Genomic DNA, 26,731 nt, shown 5'->3' on the forward strand with positions numbered 1-26,731 from the left:
CCCCATATTAAATTATTTTCACTCTGTAGGGGGCGGTAATGTGCCGATGTTCATTTTTCCACATTGAGCTGGTTTAGGGCTGGGAGTTAAACAACTGATTGACATTTGACACAAATCCGACTTTGTATGTGCAAACTGGAGCATTAAAAACAAAAAAATTAGGCCAAAATTCACAACTCTGCCCTGCAAACACCGTCAAACTTATCAAAAATCTATGGCTAACTTTCGGTGTCCCACTTCTATAGATGATCTCCAGCGATTTTGAACCTCGTCAGTGAAACGCCCTCAGAGAAATGCGTTAAAATACAACTTGAGCGAAAATAGCAATTTTCAATTCAAGATTCTGGACTTCCTGTGTGTTTTTTGGCGTGGTCTGAATAATATTTTTTACTTGTCTTGTCATGGTCTACTTCTGTGTCAATTTTCATGATTCTACGATAAATTCCTTTTTTTTGGCAATTCCTATCTCGTAATGCATTTTGTACATACTTGGGGGCGCTGGCGCATCAGATTTTGAAATTAGAGAAGCGCACGATTGAATTTTGTTTGATTTTTTTGAGACTTTACATAATGGTTCAGTAGGTGAGTTAGTTCCGACAATGGGAAAGAAAGAATAATAATCCAACCCAATAACAATGTTTTCCCCTTTTTGACAACCATGAACTATACATTTTCGGAAAGCCCGGGGGCGTGTCTACGACATGACAAGAGTTCCTGGTCACTGACGGGCAAGTGGCGTTCGCATAGACTCACGTGAAACTAGGAATTGGAGTTGTGTGTCGTAAACTATAGACTCCCTCCAACCCCACCCTCTGCTGTTCTCGCTCTATAGCTGTGGTGGCCATAATAAATTGGTTTTTTTTCCTCCTATTTTCTGCGCGGCTAAATTGTGTATCAAGCCCTGTAGTGTGTACAGGGATTGGTTCTAATAAAAGCAACAGCTCTGCAATATAGCACAAACCAATAAAGGGGCTCCGCAAATTGCCAACCGAACATTATGGAATCCAATCAATCTCAGAATCTGTCTTGATAAAATAATAAAACACAGCATGTCATGTTTCTACAAAACAGGGTTTAACTTCACTGTGTCTTCTTCTATAGTCAGTGGATTTGTGACTTTCACAAAAAAGCTTTCAAACATCTTTGATACAGTATTAATAATCATAATAATAATAATAATTAAAAAAAAAACCTGACCGAGCCTGTATTTCAGTTATTCTGGTCGCGCTTCATTCAGATTATTACAAAACCTCAAAACAAATACAATTCCACTGTGTAGATATAAATCTACAATTTACTACATGTACCTTTAAGGTCTGACCTTAAAGGGACAGTTTATCCATGCATCACCTGCCGAGATTCAGCTTTTCATACTTAATATATGACCTGGACTCAAATCTACCATAAATCTCCTCTGGGAGTGTGAAAGTTACCATTGAGAAGGTTGGACCATGCATGGTAACATTTATTCTTGACATGCAAAATGTACAGCACAGAGAGGAACACTTGCAAATACATTGGAGAAACAAACACCGGGACATTAAATAAATAAATACATAAATAAATAAATAAATTCCAGATGTTTTGCTGACACAGCAGAGCCAGAGGAGACCATCATCAGGCTTCTGAACAATCGTTTCTGAATATGAAACCAGTGCGTTGAAACATATAAGAGATCTTGTGCCGAGTACAAATGGAGACTCTTTGGATTTTGCTGCTTTAAAATGTTTTTTTTTTTTTTTCCTCTTATGTACAATTATGAATGAAAATGGCATCAATAAAACCCAGTTTGGATTAAAAGCAGTTTGACACAGTGTGTGTCTGATGTCATTTCATTCACATCAGCCCTGAATTATTGGCAAAATAAAACGTTGACAAACCTTTGTGTTATTTTGGTGTGTTTCGTGTTCCATTAAAGTTATAAACACAGACAATATGTCATGCTTGCATTTAAGGGAAAAACCCTCCTTTACTCTTTGTCATTCCTCAGACACACTCAGACCTATGCTTTACAAAACAATGAAAAAATAAATACATAAATAAGTGTCTGTGAGGCTGTCTGGCCCGTAGCATGCGTACATATTGCATATATAATTTCCATACAAATACATTTCATACCAATACAAGTAGGAGAAGAAACATTCAGTGACACAACAGCATTAAGTAGCTGATGTGTAATTATATGTTGAACGCTGTATATCAGAGGTTACCATCCTTTTTCTTGTTGTCACCCTATTTGTACATCACAAAATTCTCTTTTTTGTCCTCTCTAAAATGTATTTTTTGATCATGTTGCCAAAATTAGAGCCAGTTCAGATATTTTTATACTGCATTTTATTTGAACTAGATTTATATTTGAGAGGATAAAAGAATAAAATGCAGTTGTTTGACATTGTGTGTGGTGTTTTATTTTGAAAAATAAGGAAAGAAAATGTAGCTATTTGAACTTTCTGCCTCTTCCTGCACTGTGTATCTATTTCTGTGATGTTATGTAAATATAAATAAATGAAAATAAAATTGAAAATTAAAAAAATATAATTTTAATCAGTGTTTATATTTTTACTAATGGTTTGGAAGGGTAGATGCTGCTGTGGGAAAACATGAGGATCAGGTTCAACTCAAACCGTTAACACGTTAACACAGGTTCGTCCTCACACGCTCAGTCCAAACAAAGACACCCAAGGTTTATGGCAGACATAGGCAACTGGCGGCTCGGGATCCACACGTGGCCCTCGGACTAATTTTTGTGCGGCCCCCAAAACAAATCCCCAAAATTTGTATTTCAAAAAGTTATCAAGGAATATAAAGCCCCATATCATACACAACATAACTCCCAAAACACAAAATGACAACAAAGACGGACACAACAACCACTTAAACAAACAAAATGACTGAGAACACACAAAAAACAACAACACATTACAGAATCGCTCCAAAGACACACAAACTGTCAACAAAATTACACAAAATGACAGAAAAATACAGGAAAAAAAAAAACAAAAACACTGAAAGTGACCCAAAAAACAAACAAATCAACAACATGAATGCAGAAAAATACACAAAATTACAACAAAATGACTAAAAACTGACAAAACAAAAAACCATAAAGATTAAAAAAAAAGACAAAATGATTCTAATCATGTCGACATAAATGTTGATAATGTGGCCCTCGGACCAGATACAGTCACGTTTTTGTGGCCCCCACTGTGATAGAGTTGCCCATCCATAGTTTACGCTACTGTATCTACTTCCAAGCCTAACGTTGGTCTCTTTCTTTTCTCTTTTCTTGCTGAAAAACCTAAAAAATGGAACTTAAAACACACACATTCTTTTACTTTCCGTAAACTCGCGCTGATAATCCAAGGGCTGCCAGCAGATGTCCCAACAAAACCAGCAGCACCACTAGGCATACAAACATTTTACAAAATGTACATATACAACAACATAATATAGATTGAGATCATTTATACCCATATTTGAAATATATCTCTAGCTGTATATGCTTTGACGGTAAGAGGTTTACTACAGTAGGATATACAGTATATGTGGATTATATGACGCTGTCCAAAGCCAAAGAGCTCCATCCCAGACGTAGAAAAAAAATCCTCCACTTGCTCAAATGTCCTCTTCTTCTTGAAGTTCTTCCTCACACACACACACACACACACAGAGACACACACACACACACACACCTTCATCGTCTCCTTCCTGTTTGCACCCAAAGCCTTTACATTAGGACTGTTTTTTCCCATTAGACAGCTGTTACTGGTATTTAACGCATGCATCTCTGTAGGATTTGTTATTTATTTGCTTGCTGCATGAGCGTCTCTCATGAATGGTGTTTTTTTTTTTTTTTTTGCTTTCTGTGGGCAGTCACGATGCAATCACAGTATATTGAATCATCAATTATATGGAAGTCTTTAATGTTTTGCCGCTTTGGTTGCATCTTCGTAACCGTGTTAGGTTGTCAGTGCTTAGTTGCTGCAAGAGAAAGGATAGAAAAGAGAAGAAGAACATGGGTGTTATACACAGGAAGCTTTAAATACCATTAAAATCAAAGCTTTTCCACCAGTATCTGAAAGGTGAAACGGCGTCGCTTACTGCACAGTCATGCTTTAAAAGCACTTAGGGCTTGGAAATGAGTCAAGGAAAAGTGACGTAACATCATGACTACCTGCAATATAATGCATACAGTAGGTCAGGGGTTCTCAACCTTGGGGTCAGCACCCCATTTGGGGTTGCGAGACACTGGGAGAGGGTCGCATTCAAGAAACTAAGAATTTGAGCCCATTTTCAGCTTGTTTTTACCCTTTTTCTGCAACTATAGCAAACTTGCCTTATTTTAACCTAGTTTTATCACTTTTTATTGCCATATTTTTGCTCCTTTTGATGCATATTTGCTACATTACTCCCATTTCTGCCACATTTTAATGCCTTTTCTGCAAACTTTTATCAATTTCAAGACATTTTCAGCACTTATAAACCCTTTCCACCACTTTTACCACCTATTGTCACTTATGTTGCCCCATTATTTTCCTTTTTAACCTCTTTTCACTGTATTTCATGCTTATTTTAGCCAATTTTACTACATTCCTTATTTTTCATGCCCATTATTTGCCAGTTTAAACTAATTGTTCCTACTAATTGTTCCAATATTGACACTTTTAACCCTTTTTACCACTTTTTCCGTCCGTTTTTTGGCCACTCTTTACAGTGGGGGTCCCCGGTCTCTGGTACCTTTATTTTGGGGGTCGTGGGCCGAAAAGGTCGAGAACCACTGCAGTAGGTATTTAATGCAGGAAAAACCCTGACATGTTTCTGCTTTTTACACCCTGATCCCAACTTCACACAGATCATTTAACCCTCCTATTATCCTCAAATATTAATAACACATTTTACCCTTGGGGTCACAATGACCCCAGGGATATTTGGCTCCAGAAAAAGATTTCTAGAATACTTAAATAACCTCTTGATAATGAAACCTTGACCTATTCTCTAGCGCCACCATCAGGCCAAACTATTAAATTATAATTAATTAATCTTAATAGTTTTCATCCAAATGTTGTAAATAACTATAAACATTAATGACCACAAGAATATGAACCCTATGATAATATGATATTTGCTGCAGTGCCACCATCGGGTCAAACTTTCAGGTTTAGAATTAGTGAATTTTGAAAATCTTTCATCCAAATTATTTCTAAATTGTGGTGATTGATGTTGGTGACCCTCTCTTCCCTTCCCTTTCATAAAAATATATTTATTTGCTTATTTTTATTTATTTATTTTTGGGGTTTTTCACTATAAAGTGAAGAAACAGCCAATGCATTCAGCACATTGAATAAATAACATCATTACAATTTATGCGTAATCAACTGTACCCATCAAATTAGGAAAAGTTTATTAAATATGAAGCAAAAACATAAAGAAAGTCAATTATTATTTTTTTGAATGATAAATATTGGATGGGGTCAAATTGACCCCAAGGATAATAGGAGGGTTAAAACAGTGTTTCATGATCTAACGTTCCCCTAAAATGTAATTAAACAGGGAGAAATATTCATGTTTCACTGTGTTCATCCAACACTACTGTATGTGTGCGATATAGTGAATTGCTCTCTTGCACAAATGCTTTGAATAATGTATAGTGTCGCTGTTACGTAAAAAAAAACAAAAAAAAACATTATTCTAAGTCAAACTAAAGAGTACCATCAGACCTATGAGTTTATCTTCAAATATAACAGTACCTGCAAATGAGACGTAGACAACGATGACGACAACACCCAGGACGATGGAGACGATGCTGAGAAGACGAGCCAAGCGACCCAGCCTCCTGGCTCCATCTACATCCCCCGCCTGCAGACTGTTTCTGGACTGAGGACACACAAAGAACAGCGTTTACGTTACAGAGCAGAGAATCTCCCTATGAAACTAAATCAGGGCAACAATAAAGGATAGAATTCATCTTATAAATTAGATATTCTGATCTTTACGTTGCTGGAAACTCATATAATATTTATTGTCGTTCTCGTGTTGCTTTAGTGTGTGTCTTTGTTTTTATGCAACTGGATCTATTTTTGTGTCCACAGTGAAGCCATCTTTCAAACAAACCAATTAGTCAATACAATGCAGGGTTGGGGTCAATTAGAATTAGAGTTGTGTCATTGATAACTAATCACAATTATGGCATAATTATAATTTCAAAAATGTGTTGCTGTTGTAATCTTAATAAAATCGTAGATTATTTACTTTGTAAGTGTAATTGCCGTGAAAATTCGATAAAAATTGTCAATTATGATTTAACGCAAAACTGGGGAACCATGTTACAGTTCTATGTACAGTTTTACACATATGTAGTTCACAATTATTAAAATAGGTTTCATGTTTTAGAATTTCAAATAAACATTATGACTGGGAAGCCAAACAAGATAACCAATAGATAGGAAAGAAATTAGATTTGTCACAATTATGCAATAAAATAAATGAATCTATCTTTTTTATAAAAGCAAGGAATCTCTGTCTGTCTGTCTGTCTGTCTGTCTGTGTGTGTGTGGCTCAAATATCTCTGCGGTTCAGGGACAGACAGAGCTGAGACTTTCAACATGGCTGCTGCTTGGTTCATGGATGTGCGACGTCGGGTTTGTTCGGAATGCAATGATACCGTTAATAAATTGTTTAATAAAATTGTCCAACGGGAGCGGACAATTTTATGAAATTTTAGAACTGATGACATCATCACTGTCGCCTTTGTCAGGTGGAACAGTTGGCCAGATTAGAGGCAGCCTGTGGGCAAAGGGCAGACGGCTTCCCGTACGGCAGAACGCCAACACTCTGCTGGAGTGGCTTCACTTTTTCCTCGCTTTGGGCAAACCGTGTGTGTTTAAATCAGAATTAAATTTACATTAGGGAAGTTTAAAGAGGATTTAACTTTTATTCTGAATTAAAGCTTCCGTGCAAACCATCCATGAAAAAGCTTCTTTACCTCCCACATACTTCCTACAGGCATTGCACTAATTTATTAAATTGCATTAACAAAACATGCATTGCCGTCTTAACACGTTTGCACTTCTTGTAGGGTTGACCTTCGACAACATGTGCAGACGAGGTAAACAAAGAAGAAGAAAAAGAAAATAGATATTAGTATATTAGTTTTTAGTGTATTTCACAGCTGATTGAGGGCCGTTATCACAAGAGATGCTAACATAAAGCTAACAACAGAGGAATGTTAACTTTTATCAGGTTAATTATTTCAGGTTCAGTAATTGTGATGAATTGTAATTTAAATTTAGTAATTGACTTTCTGAGGATAAAAAAATCATTGTAATTTAATTGTAATTGGAAAAAAAAAATGCTGGTCACTGTAATTGTAATTGAAAACGTAATTGTAACTGAAAAATGTAATTGACCCCAACCCATGTGCTATGCATGGAAATGCAACTATTTGACCACCAAAGACAATATAGACGTAAAAAAATATATATTTACATATTTGACCATATATCACTATAAGAATCATATACTAGGGATGTAACGATTAATCGTAAGGCAGTTAAAAATCGATTCATAGGTATCACGGTTGATATTGATTTTCTGAAAATTGAATCGCAGTACTTTTTTTAACCAGCAGAGGAAGTGTTGGCGGCGGGCGGAGTCTGCTAATACTTTCTTTCTGGCTGCCTTCTACTCTTAAATATGTTAATAAATGATTCATTACCCCCTTAGCACCAAAAGAATATCTGTAATATTACTTGAATATCTGTAAAAGTCACATTTTTCTATTAGCTCTGTCTGCTAGCATAGCTTCTCTTCTTCACTGCAATATATCTGCATGCCAACTGACCACTGTGTTACCAGCGCCCTCTGCTGGTCCAAACAAATATGACGTAAATCATTGCAATGACGGTTTTTTTTTTTTAAAGTCCAATTGTTAAGGCACAAAATACATTTTCAGTTGCACTTTTAAAAGAAAAAGAACCATTATGCAGTTTTGCATTGTTTATTATCGAACCAGAATTTAAATTAATAGGCTTCATTTTCATTTGTATTATTCCTTTATTTATTTAATTCAAGATTTATTTTTAGTTAAATTGCATTGTTTTGAATAGTTTATCAAGGGATTCTTTTGACAATGAAAAATATAAGGAAAATAATACAGTATTTTCTAGTTTTTTTCCCATTTTGTAAATGAAAAAATCGTGAGAGAATCGTATCGTGAACCCAGTATCGTGAATCGAATCGTATCGGGAGTTGAGTGAATCGTTACATCCCTATCATATACGCTTTCAGTCAACACTTGGTCAATGTAAACAACCTGTAACAGAGAAAGATGGCTTTCTCTGAGTGACATAGTCTGTATTTATCTGCTGTGTTTCTAGAATCTGACAGTGAGGATATTATAAAAGCAAAATGTCACAGCTTTAACACGGTTGCTTTGGCTTCATGTGGTGAAACCCAACAGTATTTCATGCTCAGCTGTCAATGATGAAATTGTCTGGTTGTGCGAGGTACAGAACTGGATTGTGGGAGGAATGTGACGACGCAGCCTATTGGACGGAGTAGGTGAGCGCAGCGTGACGGGGGTTGTTTGTCATCTTTATGCTGTATGCATATTGCTTTTTGTGTGTGCTGCGCATATGAAGACAAAGTGATTTATGTTTGTGTGCAAAGGTTATGATGGATGGGAATCCTCAATGTGAAAATGTCACGCATGTGTTTGTGTGCGTGTGCGTAATGACAGCACAGCCACTCAGTACTTTGATAATCCTCTTTGTGGGGGTGTGCATGTTCTCCCACAGCAGGCGTTCTTTACTCCAGCTAGTTTGGTTTCCAGAGGTGGCACAAGTACTAGTCTTCAGTAGATACTTGAATAAAAAATGACTGGTAAAAGTAAAAGTATAGAAGTTGTTCCATTACTTGAGTAAAAGTAAAAAAATAAAATAAATGTCCCTTCAATAATAATAATAAGTTATTCTATATCTTTGATTTTTTTTTAAGAACTTGTCACAAACTGGTCAATGGAAACAATGGGTAATGTGGGTAATTTTTTATTGCAGTGGGGGGGACAGCCGCTCCAGTGGCATCTGTCAATGTGTCCTTGGGCAAGGCACTTCACCCACATTGCCTCGTATGAATGTAGTGTGTGAGTGAGTGTTGGTGGTGGTCGGAGGGGCTGATGGCACACTATGTCAGCCTCGCCTCCGTCAGTCTGCCCCATGGCAGCTGTGGCTACAATAGTAGCTTACCACCACTAAGTGTGGAATGAAAGAATAATCCCTTAATTCTGTAAAGCGACCTTGAGTGTCTATGATAAAGTGCTATATAAAATTATTATTATTATTATCAATATTTCGTTGTTTAAAATACTTGTTTTAGGAGTCGTTGCTTTCTCTACTTCTCAGACCTCACTCACACATGCTGTCCCTTTTTGGAGATAAAAGCCAAAAGTGGCACATCTTTGTAAATAAATGTGACTGTGTGGCATTTTGCATCAGCAAATTTAACCTTGAATTTAATTTCTGCTTCATTTTAATTAAAACAATTGAGATTTACATTGTATATCGCCATTTTGGGAAAAAAAATCGATTTATAAGTTTTGGTACATAGTATCACCTAACCATATCATTGTGATATCAAGTGTGATTGTTTATGTTCAATACTGTTGCGTCAGCTGGGAAACAATGCAACATATCCATCACAGACTAAATACTCCAATGGTAGCAAAAATGCATGACCCAATATTGGATGTATGGATGGATGGATGTATGGATGGATGGATGGATGGATGGATGAACAGATACATTGTCTTAACCTGAGTTGATTATGGGTCGAGAACGAAAAGGTGAAAAACAAGGTTGTTTCTGAATTGTAGAATTTCCGTGAAATAAGCCTAAAGCCTTCTGCTCCGAGTACTAATGAAAAATGAAACGTACAGAGCTGTCCTTGGTGCTGATTATGTCTTATAAACCACGAGCCCGTGCAGCGCTGCAGGAAATGGACCTCTCCCTCCCCTCATCTATATTAAATTACACAGCTACATTTATGTAAGGCACTTTTCTCCCATTAAGATGGTGTGGCATTAAGAGAAAACATACACAGACATTGGATTCTTCAAGAAAAATCGTGACCCATCAGAGGTAGTTAAATAAAAGTTGCTTTTTAATGAATCTGTTTCGACTGCTCTGCTGTTAGTGACTATTCAAATGAACACCAGAGATGAAAAGAACATGATATACAGTAGTTATCATGAGACTTCACCAAATATTCAAACATTTACTGTTAAAAAAAGAGAGAACATTTTGTCTACGTGGTAGTGTATTGGACATTTGGGTTGTTGGTGCACATGATCAACTTCATGAAACATCATCGTGCTGCATCGCTTCATTCTGTAAGGAAGGTGCTGGGGTTTGCCTGAGTGTGGGATAAGATTACACTGCAGAGAGAGAGAGAGAGAGAGAGAGCTCACAGACTGTAGTCACTTCATCCTTCAGCTCTCACGAGCTTTTCTGTCTCCAGGCAGTCTGTGGTTGTAAATCCCATCTACTGGTGCAGGATAGTGGGGACGATGCAAGCCCAGGGTGTTCTTACAAACCGAGCTCCACAGGAAAGAAAGCTACTGTACTATGAAGTCCCTGACAGAACCATAAACACAACAATACTGCAGCGATGTTACAGTAAAACAAAAGTATCAAATGTATCATTTATAAAAGGTATAATAAGCAACTAGGGCTGCACGATTATGGCCAAAATTGTCATCACAATTATTTGGATCAAATATTTTGATCACGGTTATTTATCGTTTTAGGGAAAACGTCTGTATGTTTATTGAACTCATTGTTAACAAACAATATGTGAATAGTATAGAGTGCAAAAGAAAAGCTTTAAACAACAATATTGATTAAAAAAAATACCCAAGAATTCACTATGGGTTAATTATATATTTTTATATATAGATATATACACTGTTACAGAGTGCAACTCCTTGAAAACAATTACAGTGTATGAAGAAAAGTTAGGCTTAAGCCTAAGGCTGAACGATTAATCGCATTTGCGATATTATTGCGATATCATAAAAAGCGATTTTCTAACCTCAAAGACTGCAATTTCTTTTTTTATTTATGTTTTTTTATTCTTGTTCTGTCTTGTCCTGTCCTGTTAGGTTCAGACAGTGTTTAAGAAGTGCCATCCACATGTTTACATGTTTCATGAAACGTGAAGTTAGATACTACACATGTTGAAGAGGTAAAGCCACAGATTTGTTTGCTTTATTGTTGTAATGTGTGCTTTAAAATTTATATTTGATATTTATTTAAAGTTTAAAAAAATCTGAAATGGTTTATTATGAAACTGATTGATTCATTGCTTGTGTTCACTAAAAAATACATGACAAGATCAAACATCTTTTTTCAAGGCCCTTGAAAAAATAATCACACATTAAGTCGCAATCGCAATATTGAGGAAAAAAAAATCGCAATTACATTATTTTCCAAAATCGTTCAGCCTGTCAACATTTTCTGGCTTCATTAATGTGATGAGGTGTCAATAAACACTTTAGTCGTTGATGTCTTTTTTTGTTGAGTTATTTCTACTTGAAGATTTTTATAATCCTGCACAATAATACCTTTAACTGCAATGATGAAATCTATTCAAAGGAAGTATTTTAGGTGGTTCGGTATCTCTGGAAATAAAAGCTTGCAGTGATCCGTTCTCTAACAATCTCAACTCCAGCCAATGACAATGGAGCTTTGATAGGAGCCTTTTCCATTAGAACACACAGAACACTGTCCAGCCCCTTGGTCAAAGCACTGCAGTGAAGCTGTGGGTCAAAATCCCACCAGTGTGTGTATTGATCTGTGCTGACATCACAGGGAAAGCTAACATCAGCACCCTAAATCAATGGAGGTCTTTACAAAAGCGCTGCTTATTTAGGTGTAAAGACTCACACCAATAGAAAAGCAGAGTTAAATCAACTTTCTGTTTACCATGAAAAGAACACCAGTTACAGTAGACACGTTTTAAAGCTGCAGAAGTATTCAAATAAATTCTAAATCACTTCTCAAATGTTTTTTTTTTTAATCAAATAGGCTTATTCTAAGAGTCCTTGCAAGAAATGTTTTGTATTATTTCCATTCATATTACACCAGGGGTCACCAACATGGTGCCCACAGGCACCAGGTAGCCCGCATGGACCATGTGAGGTGCCCTCAGGCCTGTTCTGGAGCTCTCGTCACCAATGAGCTCGATCTAAAATCTGATTGACATGGCAGGCTTTAAACCCACACAAATAAATATAGATGAAAGATATTAGCTGAAAACAAATATCGGATTCAAATTTCCGGATTTTTCCGATTTAAAAAAAAAAAAAGAAGAAATTCCCCAATTCATTTTTTATTTATTTTATTCAATTGTAGAATACTGTAGATATTATGTTAAGGGTTAAAACCAATTGGTTAATAATAAATGGGTCAGTTTTTCTAATACCTACTGTTACTGACTATTGTTCTCTGTTTGAGTGACATCACTTGATCAAACCTTTTCTAACATTCCACACTATAAAATAAGTCATTATTGTTTCTTTATTAAAAAATTAATAATAATAATAATAATAATAATAAAATCATGTATGATTCATGCTGATATCGGATCAATATCGCAAAGTTGCAATATCGGTATCATATCGGGATTGAAAAAGTTGAATCGGGACATTCCTAGATATATGTAGTCAGTGCCTTAGTAGAGTTACGTACTGCTGCACTTTATATGTTTTTATATTAAATTAAGCATCTTTGAATGATTTTTTTTCCCCACAAAAACATTGTGACAAACGTTTGTTTCACAGTTTTGTATATGAGTTGTGATGATTTTTCTTTTTTAAATGTGGATTTCCATAAAATATCACATAATGGTTAAATTGTACATGTGACATGTTTTACGACTACTTAAAATTGCTAGCAGCTAATAAAATAGGAACATGACTCATGATTTCCTGTGAAACCTAATGAAAATGAAACAATTGCATAAATTAGGAGAAATAAAGTGTTGCATGTGAAAACTTAAAGTGAAAAGGTGAAGATTTAGTATTTAATAATTGCTTTTTAAATAGGTAGCCCTTCGGATTACTCACTAGCTTTGGAGTAGCTCGCAGTTTCAGAAAGGATGGTGACCCCTGTATTACACAATCGTCAACAAGATTAGTGAATTTCAAGGGCCTATGCTACGAAGATAGATAATTATATCCAGGATTTATCTCCGTTAGCGGGCTTCAACTAACCAAACATTGTCCGTCAGACAGAAGCTGTCCTACAAATCTAGATTACAACTCGCTAAGTTATGCAAGTTGATTTCAGCCTGGCTACGTGCGCCCTCTTGTGAGAAAGGTGGAGATTACAGCTCCAGACCAATCACAAACATGGAGAAACTGTCGAGCAATTCACGTCACAATTCAGGAAGAATTCTTTAAAAATATGAAGAATTAAAATCCATAATTCAGACCAAAAAAAAAAAAAAAAAACAACCCTGTTGCTGCAGTGAAAGCGGCAAGTAATTAATGCAGGAATTGATGCATGTTAATGCTTAAATTAGTGAGATCATAAACAGACACTTTGATCACTTTCTCTTCTCTTTTTAACTTGTCTCTGATGCTGCGTTCACACAGCTCAGCCTACATCATAAGATGAACGATATTTATATTTTATTTTGTCTTACAGGAATAAGGCTCTCAGCGTTACCACAGGATACATGATTATAATTAATGAATTAAGTAATTCATTTATCGGTCTGAAAGCGCCCGAGGCATGGAGGCTTTATCAGATGACTAATGTAGGTCAGTCCATCAGATAAAAATCTCTGTTTCCTGTAGGACGTCATTGGTAAATGAAAGAATTATTCTCTCTCCTGTCAGTGACACATCAGATCCTCAAAGGTGATGATCCACCTTTTATTGGACCGCTCGTTTTCTTTCAATCTCAGCCTAAGTTACCATGGTGATTTAACCCCGTAAGACGTTAGCCAGTGTAAGGGGACTTAGACAAGGAGTGATAAGAATTATAATATTAATTAGTATTAATATTAAATTGATTGAAGAGGTGCCACTTAAGATAGAGTTTAAAGTGTCTTAAGTCACTTGATTAGTTATTATTACCATGTCATCCAGGGTCGTGAAATCTTGTCAATATTATCTACTCTCGAGAACAAACCATATTATATTGTACTATTCCTTATTCAGCATTTTTTCACAGCTCGTTCAGTCAGCAGGTTTCCACTGGTTCTGACTTGTTTTAGCTTCACCACTGGTTGAACTGACTTTGCGTGGACTTCCTCAGTGATCAGCTTGCTTTGCTCTGTCGGCTTTCAGGCTCAGCTCATGCAGGCTTTTGTTCTTGTGGTTCAGTGTTTGGCTTCTTCAGTTGAAACAGGAGGTTTTATCTCTGGGACGCCCAACTTACATAAAAGGTCTAATGAAAGAAAACACTTTGAGGTTACAAAGAAAATAAAAGTTGACAAACGAGAATAAACTGAGCGACCAGCACCACTGACATCCAATGATTTGAATTTTGCGCTTCGGTTTCATCGTGGTTTAAGTTTTTTTTGCTTTGGATGAGTCATGGGTTGTGGTTTGTCAGTAGGTGTGTTCTTATGAGTTTGAATGGAAATATAGATGTAAATACTTCAGAACACAGTTAGATTATAACCTTCAAAACGAGATAAAAGCAGAGATCATATTTTCCCGAACAGTTTGATACTAGACAAGATATGCTTTAGGTAAAGTTAGATGAGAGATATTCCTTAAAAACACTTAAATAGCATCTTTACGTGACCTTATTATAAGAATTCCTTGAGTTCCTGTAAATAAACCAATATTGACAGTGTAGAAGAATACATTTCAAACCTTTATCAAAGGTTTGTGTCTACCCTTTTAAAATGTTTCTGTTAGTTCTCGGAGAGAAGCAGAACAAAGGTGAGGGATCCTGCCTTGTGTTTCAAGAAGCAGGGGAAAAGCAAACAGTCATACATTCCCTTTGTCTCTTATGAGAGAGATAAAGGGGGGGGGGGGCATTAGGTTCTTTAAAGTTTGTGAAGGCCATTTGTTCAGGGTAGCAAGAGAGAGAAGGGAGGACATGTCTTCTTACACCAGATGCGTAGTATAGCTCACACCCGGAATCCAGGAAGTTAGCGTGATAAGAGGAAAACTAGCTCCATAGTATAGACCTCAAGTGCCTTTGGATCAGTAAAAAAAAGCTGGGTTTTCCCTGTACTTTATAATTGTTAATCTGTAGATTTTTGGCGGTTAACTCCTCCTCCACATTTAGTCGGATTGTACCAACCCGGGTACCCCATGCAGCATATACAGAATAGTCAGGACATTTATGCTATGTTTAAACTCTAAAGGTTATTGATCAATTGGCAAAAATTACCCATTCAAACCTATCTGAGGGGTATACTTAGAGTTAAACTGCTTATGCATCCTCACTTACATTTACTTTGGGAAATGCAGTTTGTTGAGTGTGTGTGTGTGTGTGTGTGTGTGTGTTGCTTATCACCTCGGCCTGCTTGTGTGCAGTGTACATGTGCTCTTGTTGTGTGTGTGTGTCTACGTGCTGGTCCTCTGTGTGTGTTTGTGTGTGCTGTCGCACAATGTGCTCTCCTCAGAACACTTTGTGGTAGAATTTCCTATTCAAGGAAAAACAAATATGACCAGGTGCGCTCCCGTTGAATCAATACAGATATTAATCAATCAAGCAGAAGACCCCGCCCACCGACCGCACACAGACGCACGCCACACATCAACCGACTCTCACTTTCATGTCTTTATATGTTCAGTGGAAGAAGATGGAGGCTGGTAAGCCAGTAAGTGCTCCTTTTCACTCACTTGCCATTAATAATGGAAAGCGAGCAGCAGCTTGGATGTTAGACACCATTAAACCAGCAGCCTTTGTGATCAATTTAATACAAGAAGCTTTCTTTTTTGTATGAATCACTGACAAAATACTCTTCACTTGTATTTATTTTCCTAATTCTGGGGGTGAATTGAATCATTTTGCACTTCTTACATAAAATGTTGGTGCTTTAGAGTTCATTCAGTTTTGCCTAGTTTGAGTGTGCAAGGTGTTTCTGCCTCTGGGGGCCACCAGCAGAGCTTTTAGTCATTTTTCAAACCAGAATTGTCATAAAATTTTCAAACCACTCAATGCAGTTAAATGATGAAACTTGACAGAGCCCATTCCTGTCTTTTTCTCTGAGCTTTAAAACACACAAACACACAGTTAATATGACAAGAAGGTTTTGGTCATTGAGTCTGTGTTACATTTATAGAAAAGCTACAAAACAGAAATTCCAACACTCTCCCACACCTGAGCTAACTAGCTAACTCAACCTAAACTATGAGCAAACAACTGGAAAGCCATCATAGACCTATTTACAGAATTACACACCAGCAGCAGAACTTTAAAGTCTATTCTGAAGCTGACTGGGAGCCAGTATAAATACTTTAAAACTGGAGTAATGTGCTCTGACCTCTTTGTTCTAGTTATGACCCAAGCTGCAACATTCTGAAACAGCTACAACTGTTTGATGCTTTTTTGGGGGATTTTTGTCAGAAGACCATTACAATAGTCCAGTCTGCTGGAGATAAAAGCATGGAGCAACTTTTCCTGACCTTTCTGAGTCAGTCCTCTTTTCCTTGTTACCAAAGACAATCGCCTCCATCTTGTCATGATTTAGTTGAAGGAAGTTTTCAATCATCCAGCAGTTAACCTTTCCTAAGCAGGCACACAACATATCTATGGGACCATAGTCATCTGGGTTCAGTGATAGTAATAGTTGTGTGTCATCTGCGTAGCTCTGATAATCAACCTTACAGCTCTGTAGAATTTGTTCTAAAGGAAGCATATATAGGCTAAACAGAAAGGGTCCAAGAACAGAGCCCTGAGGAACCCCACAGGACATTGTTAGCCTGTCAGATTCAAAGTTTCCAATGCTTACAAAATAACTTTGCCTCTCCAAGTAGGACTTAAACCAGCTCAATAACTTCAAATGCAGAGAACTTGCCAGTGAGTTTGCAAAGCAAAACAACAATCCTGTACCGAACAGCTGGTCAGAAAAGAACGAGAAGATAGTCTAACAGATATATTAAGAACATAGCGATCTATCTTAATATGCAAGGTTATCTCCCAGAATTACTGCCAACCAGATAGGGCTCCATTTATCCCTCTCCTATGGTCAGCTTACCCACTACACGGGGTAAGTTGTGCCACAAGACCACTTTTTTGTACATGCTATATTTTCCAGACAATTATGTTTACACTCATTCTGTTTGTTTGAAGAGAGGCACAGCATCCTGAAATTGATGCAGATATATTAGTTAGTGATAAAACTATGATAGCCTTGATGTAGTGATCCTATATATGAAAAATGGCTCATCTTACACTCTCCCCTATGTAGGAATTAACGACTTGACATCACATCTGGCCAAACATGGCTGCCAGCTGCAGCTTCCCATGGATTCTATTTTAATGTATAAAATCATGCAGAAAAGTATTTCAAATGTGTATTTTTTAATAAACATGCACATATTTTGTTTATTGAAATACAGTAAACACATTTTATTATATACATTTCCACTGCAGGTACCCTTTCATGATGTGCTGCAGGAGTTTCTCAAATACATACTATACATTGGGACTCAAATAAACTAAATTAGAGTCTCCTAATTCACAGTGTATGCATATGCATGTGGATTTAAATGTATTTTAGTTATGTAGGGACTGCACAGGGTGGACTCCTCAACAGGAAGTTTTCAAGAGGAAGCAGTTGAGAGCAGTCTGTGATTTAGAAAATGAAGCTAACGACTGGATCGATAGGAAACTAAAGCTCAGTCATTTCATTTAAATGGATATAGCAACCTTTGTTAGTCAATCTTTAAAACATTTTAGTTTGATGAGGATGAGAACTGCAATGAAACAGTAGGACAATGCTAGGTGTGCTAAGCGTAAAGATAAAGGTTCACTCTATCACTCTGTTTTCCAGCTTTTCCACATAAAATGTTAATTTGTTAATAACCAGATATATTTTAAAGATACTTGTAAACAGAAAAATTGGAACTTTAAGTTAAAATCCACTGAGGTTAGTTTTACACACACAAGAAGTCAGCACATTTCAGCGATGGTGCATTGCTAACAATAGGGGGAAAAGTTACATCCATCATCATGCATTACTTTCAGCAGAGCAACCACCAAAAAGCCAACTTCCAGCTGGCTGCCGCCATACATCTCTGACTGATGCTGTGGTGGGGAAGGCTTGCGGTAGGCAAACATGGAAGATGTGCAGTCAATTATGGGGATTGGAGAGGCTGGCGTAATAGATTTTTACAGCCCAGACTAGCCTATCCCAGTAATGGGAATGACCCAAACAGCGGGAGCAGAATTACACACTCTGCACATTTTCCCGTAAAATATGGGCTGCATTGGAGGTGTGTGTGTGTGTGTGTGTGTGTGTGTGTGTGTGTGTGTGTACGCAGGCAAATGACTTCCTACTTGCAGTCAAATGCTGCACACGATGCTGAGTGTGAATGCGAATGTTTAATTAGTGTAAATAAGAACCAAAAAGCAAGCTAGCTATTATGTTTAAAAACAAAGGTTGTTTATCGTAAACCACTAATAATAATCACAGTTTTCTCTTACAAATGTAAAAACAAAACCATAAATTCTACAAACAAACACCTTCATAAGCCACATCTTGGACGCTCACCCCTAAAAATCTAAAACAACTCTGAGTTTAGAAACTACATTCTCGGGATTAAATAAGTCAGACTTCTTCCTACTCCTTTTTTGAACGTGTAAATGTTTGTAAATTAACTTGTTTGTGACATTTATTTTATTTTATAAATAGTAAAATTATTTTTTGTTTTTACATGTTCAAAAATAAATAAATCAAATAAAATGTAAAAGGTTTAACATGAAAATGTTTGTTTTTTTTTTTTGCTTCATCTGCATGGAATCAATATCATATTGTATATTTCCCTCTAGCAGTTTAAAGGATGATACAATGTAAAAAAGTTGCCTCGTTGTTCTTTGCACTGCGTTACTTCCGGTATTCTTCTTCTTAATAAGATAAATGTGTAATATTATGTGTAAAATACCAACAAAACAACAAATAAACAAGGAAGAAAGAGAAAAGTTCTAAGGTTACACAACTGTGTTGACAAATGGGTAACAGAAGCATTGCACCAATAGAGGATGGAGGTTATTTACGACACCTCAACTTTTTCTCAAATGTATAAACGTCTTGGGGATAATAAACATACAAAAATACAGTGCAACTTTGTTTCCCATATCTACCACCCAAACAAGTTTTTTTTTTTTTTCGGGCAAAGCCACTTCTAAGAAAATGAGGCGTGAATGAGCTCCTCTGTGTGAGGAGTCTGCAACAGCTGCAGACAGGTCACAGATAGTAATAAACAAACAGTATGGACTACAGTTACTTTTCCCTATGCATGATGGGTAAATGCAAAAGTCGCAGGCTGTGTTTGAAATCGCATACTAACATACTATTCATTCTAAGTCTGATGTCAAAATGAACATGTAGTGCGTTACAAAGATAGTATGGAAAGATTGAGTATGAAAAAAATACCTGGACGTATAATATATCTGGACATTTTTTAACTATGCACAGTGGGCACACTAGTCATACTCAACTGCCCCATGATGCATTGCGAGCGGAACGTAAAATCGTCCAAGCTAAAAGTCAGACATTCCCTTTTCAAAATAAAAGCATCACTTCTGGTCTTCCATTAGTTTTTATTGCATTTGTAAATAAAGCTCTTGTCTTGAAGTTGACCAAAAGTTTTGTCAGTAGCACAATGGCGGGTCTCCGAAAATCTCTGAAATGTCGGCATGAAATGTGTTTCCGCGAGTTTTATGGATCACATATTGATATTCTACTTGGTCACATTCTCGCTTAAAATGCTTTTAGAGCTTTCAAAGGTGGCGAATCAACAGAGATATTATATTTAGGCTCAGTGTGCTTTTGTCGTTGCAAGTTTGAAATGCATCTTGGGAAACTTGGAAAAATACTTCAGTGGGAACGGTCATCATCCTTATTCTCCTCACCATACTTATAGTATAGACAGTATATACTCATTGACTGTGTAGTGTATAGTACGTAAGTATGTGATTTCGAACATACAGTAGCCATGGTCATTTTTGTTATTATAGTGATCAGTAGCTTCTGTAAACCATTACAGTGACTTATTCATTCCTGTTTAGAGACAGAGTGTCAACACTGTCTCTGCATAATTTGAAAAGATAATACACTACACAAATGCCTCCATATTTCCACCTCCAAGCAATATAGGGGAAGTTCTTTCTCAAGGCCACAACAAGAACGACAATGATTCATTCTGAAATCTCTCAATCTCTTTCTGTTTCATCAAATAATATGAGAACATTGATGTGGCCATTTGCAGTTTCTCTTACACCTATCTGCCCTTGTAGTGATAATGTTGTGATCTCCTTTGGAAGGTCCGTATCTCCTTTCCCTACCCGTGGACAGAGAGAGGATGTAGCTCGCAGCCAATGAGCCGGCTAACTGCTACAATCTGCCCTCTGCAGGGAAACTAAATTGACTTCTCGCACCTTATATCGAGTTAGTGGCCAGCTCTAGTTTCTCCCTTCTTCACTTTCCTTTCTTCTGCCCTCTGTCAAAGCCTCTGTCTCTCTGACACACACACACACACACACACACAATGCCATTAGCCAGCAGCTGAGTTGTGAATGTCAGTGGGTTCACGATGATGGCTCAGAGAAGTACTTGAATACTGCCCTGATAGTCCCATTGCTGTGTAGCACCGAGTGATATTACAGAGCTAATGGGTTTACTGCATTGTCTTTGCCTTTTCTTTATGTGTGGATATGAGAGGTGTCTACTATGGTAGTGGCCTTTGTAAAGTGCCGTAAAAAGCATAAGCAGACGTGCCAGACACTGAACTGCTATTAACTCACAAGAAGAGTTAAAGCTCTGACACTTTAGAACTGTTATTGACACTGAGACGCTCAGATACTACAGCCACCGTCAAAACAATCCGTGCAGCTCCGTAACAATGCCCTACCTTTCCTGTGGCATGCAACACACTCTGATGCCCTGTGTATTCAGAGACTTTGATATCTAGCTGCAGCAGCACATTTGTTGGAGTAGACCACACATGCTCTGCTGCATCCCTTTTGCTTACTGACAACTTGTTTCAGAAGCTGCATGAGCAAACTTTAACATACTGTACAGCAAGAGCTACATGAGAAAAACTCATTGATTGTTGTTGTAAAGGTTCCTGCTCTAATTACCTCCTGTAGAACACAGTGAGCACTTTGCCCTGTTGGGGACAATCTCATTAATCCACAGCAAAAAAAAAACTTTCAATTGAATTTGCACTGACAATGCACAAAAAAAGGACTTATTTTCAATGTCAATTGTCGTTTTTTGTTTACAGATTGAGATCCATTGCTTTACGTTATATTGGGTAAGCTATCTGACTCGTCAGCACACATGGACCAGCGGCACACTGGAAACAATGAGCCGTGCGGTTTCTTAGCCAGATATCTGGGATACTTTCCAAATTCTCTTCTGCATCAAAGCGCTCAATAAAAGCTCAGTAGGTGCTACACACCTGTCCCCGCTGCAGAGGGTTACAGCAGCAGTGTGCATGCTCAGTGCCACATCACTGTACCATCTGCTACAGTTATACTGCTATCATTATATTAAACTAGTTATTCATCCATCCATCCTGTAAGGGGTTACCAACACACAAACACAGAATTTTAATAAAGAGGACCCCTAGAGGACATTTACATCACATACGTCATATGTACTATAATGTATTACCAATAAACAAAATATGTACACCTTTATGAAAAATAAATACCTTTTTTTTTTGCACGATTTTATACCTTAAATACTATTCATTGTAGGAAGCCATGTTCAGCCGGATGTGACGTGGAGCCGTTGATTCCGGTGACACGTACTGAGTTTGTAACTGTACTGAGATTGCCATTCGCAAATTGTCATACTGAGATTACAATGATATCTTAGTTGTAATTCATTAGGGCTGGGTGGTATACCGGTCCATACCGAATACCGGTATATATTTTTCGTTATGATATAATTTTTAATATAATATTTAATATGCCGTACTGGTGTATTTGATTACACAACTTTCAGAACGCTACGCTGTGCCACGTTTCAGTCAGGACCCCTTCCAACATTGCACATGGTGTTAGTTGTGGTGTAAATCATACGTGTAAATGGATAAGAAAGACACAAATGAAAGCTCTGAAGCTGCATGTGAGCATGTGTCTGCGTGCGCATGCCTCTGCTACAGGAGAACAACACTCACGGACACAGAGGCACGGTTAGCTTAGCATGTTGGCAGTAATACACAAAAAAAGAGAGCAAAGGATCACAATTTGTAATTTCTATAATGCAGAGAAAAGATCTGCTGGAGCAGCAAATAAAATACTACCTTAATCACCATAAGAAACCAAAACCACTGAGTATGTTTATTTTCATCCGAAATATTCTGGAGCATCTCAAATTTCCCCCTGGGATAAATAAAGTATATCTGATTTTGATGTATTAATGTATTTTAAATATTTTAGCAAGTTATTTGTCAGTGAAGTGAATGTTATGCCAAAAATGAACTTTGAACATTTACTTTGAAATTGAAAGAACAATCTCAGCACAGCGGAAGAAGCAATAATTCATTTTCCGGTAGTGCGCATGCTCAGATACAATCTCAGTGCATGACACCGGTGCAGCGTAAACAATACTACTACCTGACTTTCTTCTTTATTTAGGTTTTTGTCGTGCTTTTCTTTAAATTTTCTTTAATATCGTTTTTTTTTTTTTAATTATTATTATCATTACGGACAAGTCAAGGATGTGTGTTGGAGCTACTTTTGGATGTTTAAGAAGCTGTGATTGGAGCTCTTGTTGTGCATCAGAGCAGCCACAGCTGACAGTCAGCTACACTGTTTACAAGACCTACGTCTGACGTGAGCAAAATGTCGGCGACCATGTTTCTATCGACCAAGATTTTTCTCCTCCTGGCTGCTCTCCAGGGAGAAATCTCAAGAGAAATCTTGAGTGTTTGGCATGATCTTTTGATAGAGCCTGCAAATAAATTCACTGTAGAATTCAGTTTCCCAGTTATTCAAAAATGACACCACGGCATTAATGTAAACAATTGAAGGGATGGTAATAAATAAACACTGCAGTAAAAATCTATTATCGAAATCAAATTTATTCCCTAAACCTCTGCTCCATCAAGCTTTACATTTAGACTCTAACAGTTTATTATAGGAAGACAAGCAGTGAATGCAGCAGTCAGTTTGAAAACACATACAGCAGTGGTTCTCAACCTTTTTTGGATCATGACCCCATTTTGATATCAAAAATTTCAAGCAAACCTTGAGACATGTTTGTTTGTTGCTTTTTTGAAAATTTATATTCATTTAGTTATTTTTTTTTAAATAGAAGTAGTTTTTGATCATGTTTGTTATACTGTTTAATAAATACAGAATAGACAGCATTATATATATATATATATACATATATGATTACTGCATATTAGTTGAACTAGAATTATATTTGACACAGTGAAAGTATATAATACAGTTGTTAAAATTGTTTCATGTTTTAATTAAAAAATAGTTTTAAAATTATTATTATTAATATTATTTTTTTCATTTTTCAGACATGTCAGGTGCCCCCACATGGGCTCCCGACCCCGAGGTTGAAAAACTTTGACGGTTGTATAGGCAGAGGGATTTCTGAGTAGAAGTATTAAATTAGAACATGAACATCAACTATTCTAACTAACTAACTAACTAACTAACTAACTACAACGTATTAAGTAATATTTCTAAAACAGTAATAAAATGACATAAAATAAAAGCCATGTGTGATTAAAGAAAGTAAGTGTATTCACCATGATGGAGTAAACCAGGGCCACGATGCTGACGGGCCACACAGGAAAGAAGCAGGAGCAGATGACCAGGATGAGGTAGTCTCTGGGTCTGGGGGTCTCCGGTACCGTGGCGTTCCCGGTGGAGGAGCGGCTGAGGCTGGCCTTGGACGGGGAGAGCGGGGCGGTGGCGGCCAGCTGCCCCGCGGAGCCGCACCGCACGGCCACACCGTGTCCGTTCTGGTCCACCTCCAGGCCCTTGTCTCCGGCCGCGGAGCCCGTGAAGGAGGCGGACGTGCTGACGACGGTGACCCCGGGCTCTGTGGTCACCGCCAGGAGTTTCTCCGTCTCCTGGAACTCTGCAGACGGAAGGCGGCCACCACCTTCACCCAAAGTGGACTTGAGGAAGTCGGTGTCTGTGTTGATGGCCATGTTCAACACTGATAAAAGGTGAAAATCTAAATGTGTCTGTCAGCTATAAAATCAATTAGAAAACATGTGGCATCACAGATGGAGTCTGAGTTTGTCTGTCAGTGATCTTCAGACTGGACCATGTCAAAGGTGTAGAGTCCTGGTGGGATGAGAAACCCTCCTGAAGTAGATGATATCAGTCCCTCTTCTTCCCTCACTCATTCTTTTCCCTCCTCAGTCATTATCCACAAGAAGCGCAGAATTCCTCCTCTTTCTCCACTCACTCACTCACTCACTCACTCACTCACTCACACCTCCTCCTCCATCTACAGCTGACCGTCACACACACAGGCTTCAATGGCTTTAATTCTCCTCATTCAACCTGTGTGTGTGTGTTCTCTCTCTCTCTCTCTCTCTCTCTCTCTCTCTCTCTCTCTCTGTGTGTGTGTGTGTGTGTGTTCTCTCTTTCTCTCTGTGTGTGTGTTCTCTCTGTGTGTGTGTGTTCTGTGAGTGTGTTCTCTCTCTCTCTCTCTCTCTGTGTGTGTGTGTTCTCTCTCTCTCCTCTCCTCTCTCTCTCCTCTCCTCTCTCTCTCTCTCTCTCTCTCTCTCTCTCTCTCTCTCTCTCTCTCTTTGTGTGTGTGTGTGTGTGTGTCCAGCCTCTAAAACACTTTCTAACATCACTGCGTCTCTACTCCTCCACTCAACTTTGGACCAACGTCAAGTTACAATGGACACGAGCGTAACTTCCGGTTAGATAATGAATATAAAGTCTGCTAATGTCTGTGCAGAACATTGGTCATTTTGTTTGTTTATGAACATTCATCACTTGAACACAACAGCTTCTTGATTTGACAGTGTAGTTGGTAGATGGCTCACCGTACTATACTTGTATTTACAAAGGTGTAAGTAATTGATTACAATTACTCACCTTACTGTAATTGAGTTGCTTTTATGGGTACTTGTACTTTTTTTTGAGTATATTTCTAAATCAGTAGTTTTACGTTTTAAAAGAAGTAAAGAAATAAATTACATTTCTACACCTAACCGTTACTGAGCAAATTATTATATTGTTTTGTGTTTATTATTATTATTATTATTATTATTATTATTATTATTATTATTATTATTATTATTATTATTATTATTTATTTATTTTTTTTAACTTACGTTTAATGGTCCACATTGAACATAATAAGTTCTTAGTCGTACGTTTTCTGATCCTGATTCCTTTGTGGAAAATAGATTAAGTTCTAATTGTGCAATATTTGCTCTCTTCCATTTTAAGTTTATACATGAGATGTTTACTGTATGCAAGGGAACAATGGGAAGATTTAGTACCAAAAATAAACATGGGGGATGAAAGTTACTTGTAACTTTTACTTTGAGTAAAATTTATTTCAGCTACTTTTTACTTGTTCTTGAGTATTTTATGTATGACTTACTTGTACTTGTACTTGAGTACAATTTCAATCAAGTACCAGTAGAATATACCAGTACTGTTTACACCTCTGTGTATTTATCTGTATTATATTTGTATACTTGTATTTAATCCCTATTTCATTAACAGTCTTTTATTTAATTATGTATGTTTTCTTTCTCTATGTTTTAGTGATTTTTATTTTCATTTGAAATATTCTGGAGCATCTGTTATTTCCCCCTGGGATAAATAAAGTATATCTGATTCTGATTTTCATCATAGTTTTTGTGGATTACATTTTTTTAAGTGAAAATAACTAGACTATGACTAACTGTGAACATAAACTATATCAAAATGAATTGACATTTTTGTCAACTAATAAAAACTAAACTATAATTTTGACATGGGACAGAATCCAGTCAGAACGAAGTTAATTTGTGGAAAAAGACAATATTGTCAATATCAAGATATATCCATATTTCACACAGTAAAAATCACATCATACAAGTATCACACTACTTGCACATTGCTCATTGTACAGTATATTGTTGTCGTGCTTTACTGCTACTTACTTGTCCTGTAGTTTTTGTTTTACTTGGTTGTGTACGGGTATATTTAAAGTTCAAGAAATGTTTAGAGTTCTATTGGTGTATTTAATTTAATTTATAATATATACATTTATATCATATGAGTGTTTCAATTGTCTTTCATATTCAATGTGCTTTAAAAAAAGAAAAGAAAAGTATAACGGGCTCAAATATCGGCTTCCAAAATCAGCTTTAGACATCAGCCATTGGCTGAATTATTTAAAAAAAATTGGTATATAATTTACTCAGTAACGGTTGTTTGTAGACAAATTACTTTACTTCTTTTAAAACGTACGTAGGTATAAGTAAAATTACTGATTTAGAAATATACTCAAAAAAGTACAAGTACCCATGAAAGCAAATCCATGA

General features: G+C 37.0%; 1 protein-coding gene across 1 annotated transcript; it reads right to left on the reverse strand.

The window, feature by feature from the left end:
• Positions 1-3,776: 3,776 nt before the first annotated feature.
• Positions 3,777-24,768, reverse strand: trarg1a (trafficking regulator of GLUT4 (SLC2A4) 1a). The gene is made up of 3 exons (XM_028464959.1): positions 23,972-24,768; positions 5,748-5,874; positions 3,777-3,981 (listed from the first exon to the last, which is right to left on the reverse strand). Exons 1-3 carry the CDS (start codon positions 24,377-24,379, stop codon positions 3,968-3,970), a joined length of 549 nt encoding a protein of 182 aa, XP_028320760.1. The 5' UTR covers positions 24,380-24,768; the 3' UTR covers positions 3,777-3,967.
• Positions 24,769-26,731: the final 1,963 nt, after the last annotated feature.

Source organism: Gouania willdenowi, chromosome 13, assembly GCF_900634775.1.
Source record: "Gouania willdenowi chromosome 13, fGouWil2.1, whole genome shotgun sequence".
In the NCBI taxonomy this organism is placed as follows: Eukaryota; Metazoa; Chordata; class Actinopteri; order Blenniiformes; family Gobiesocidae; genus Gouania; species Gouania willdenowi.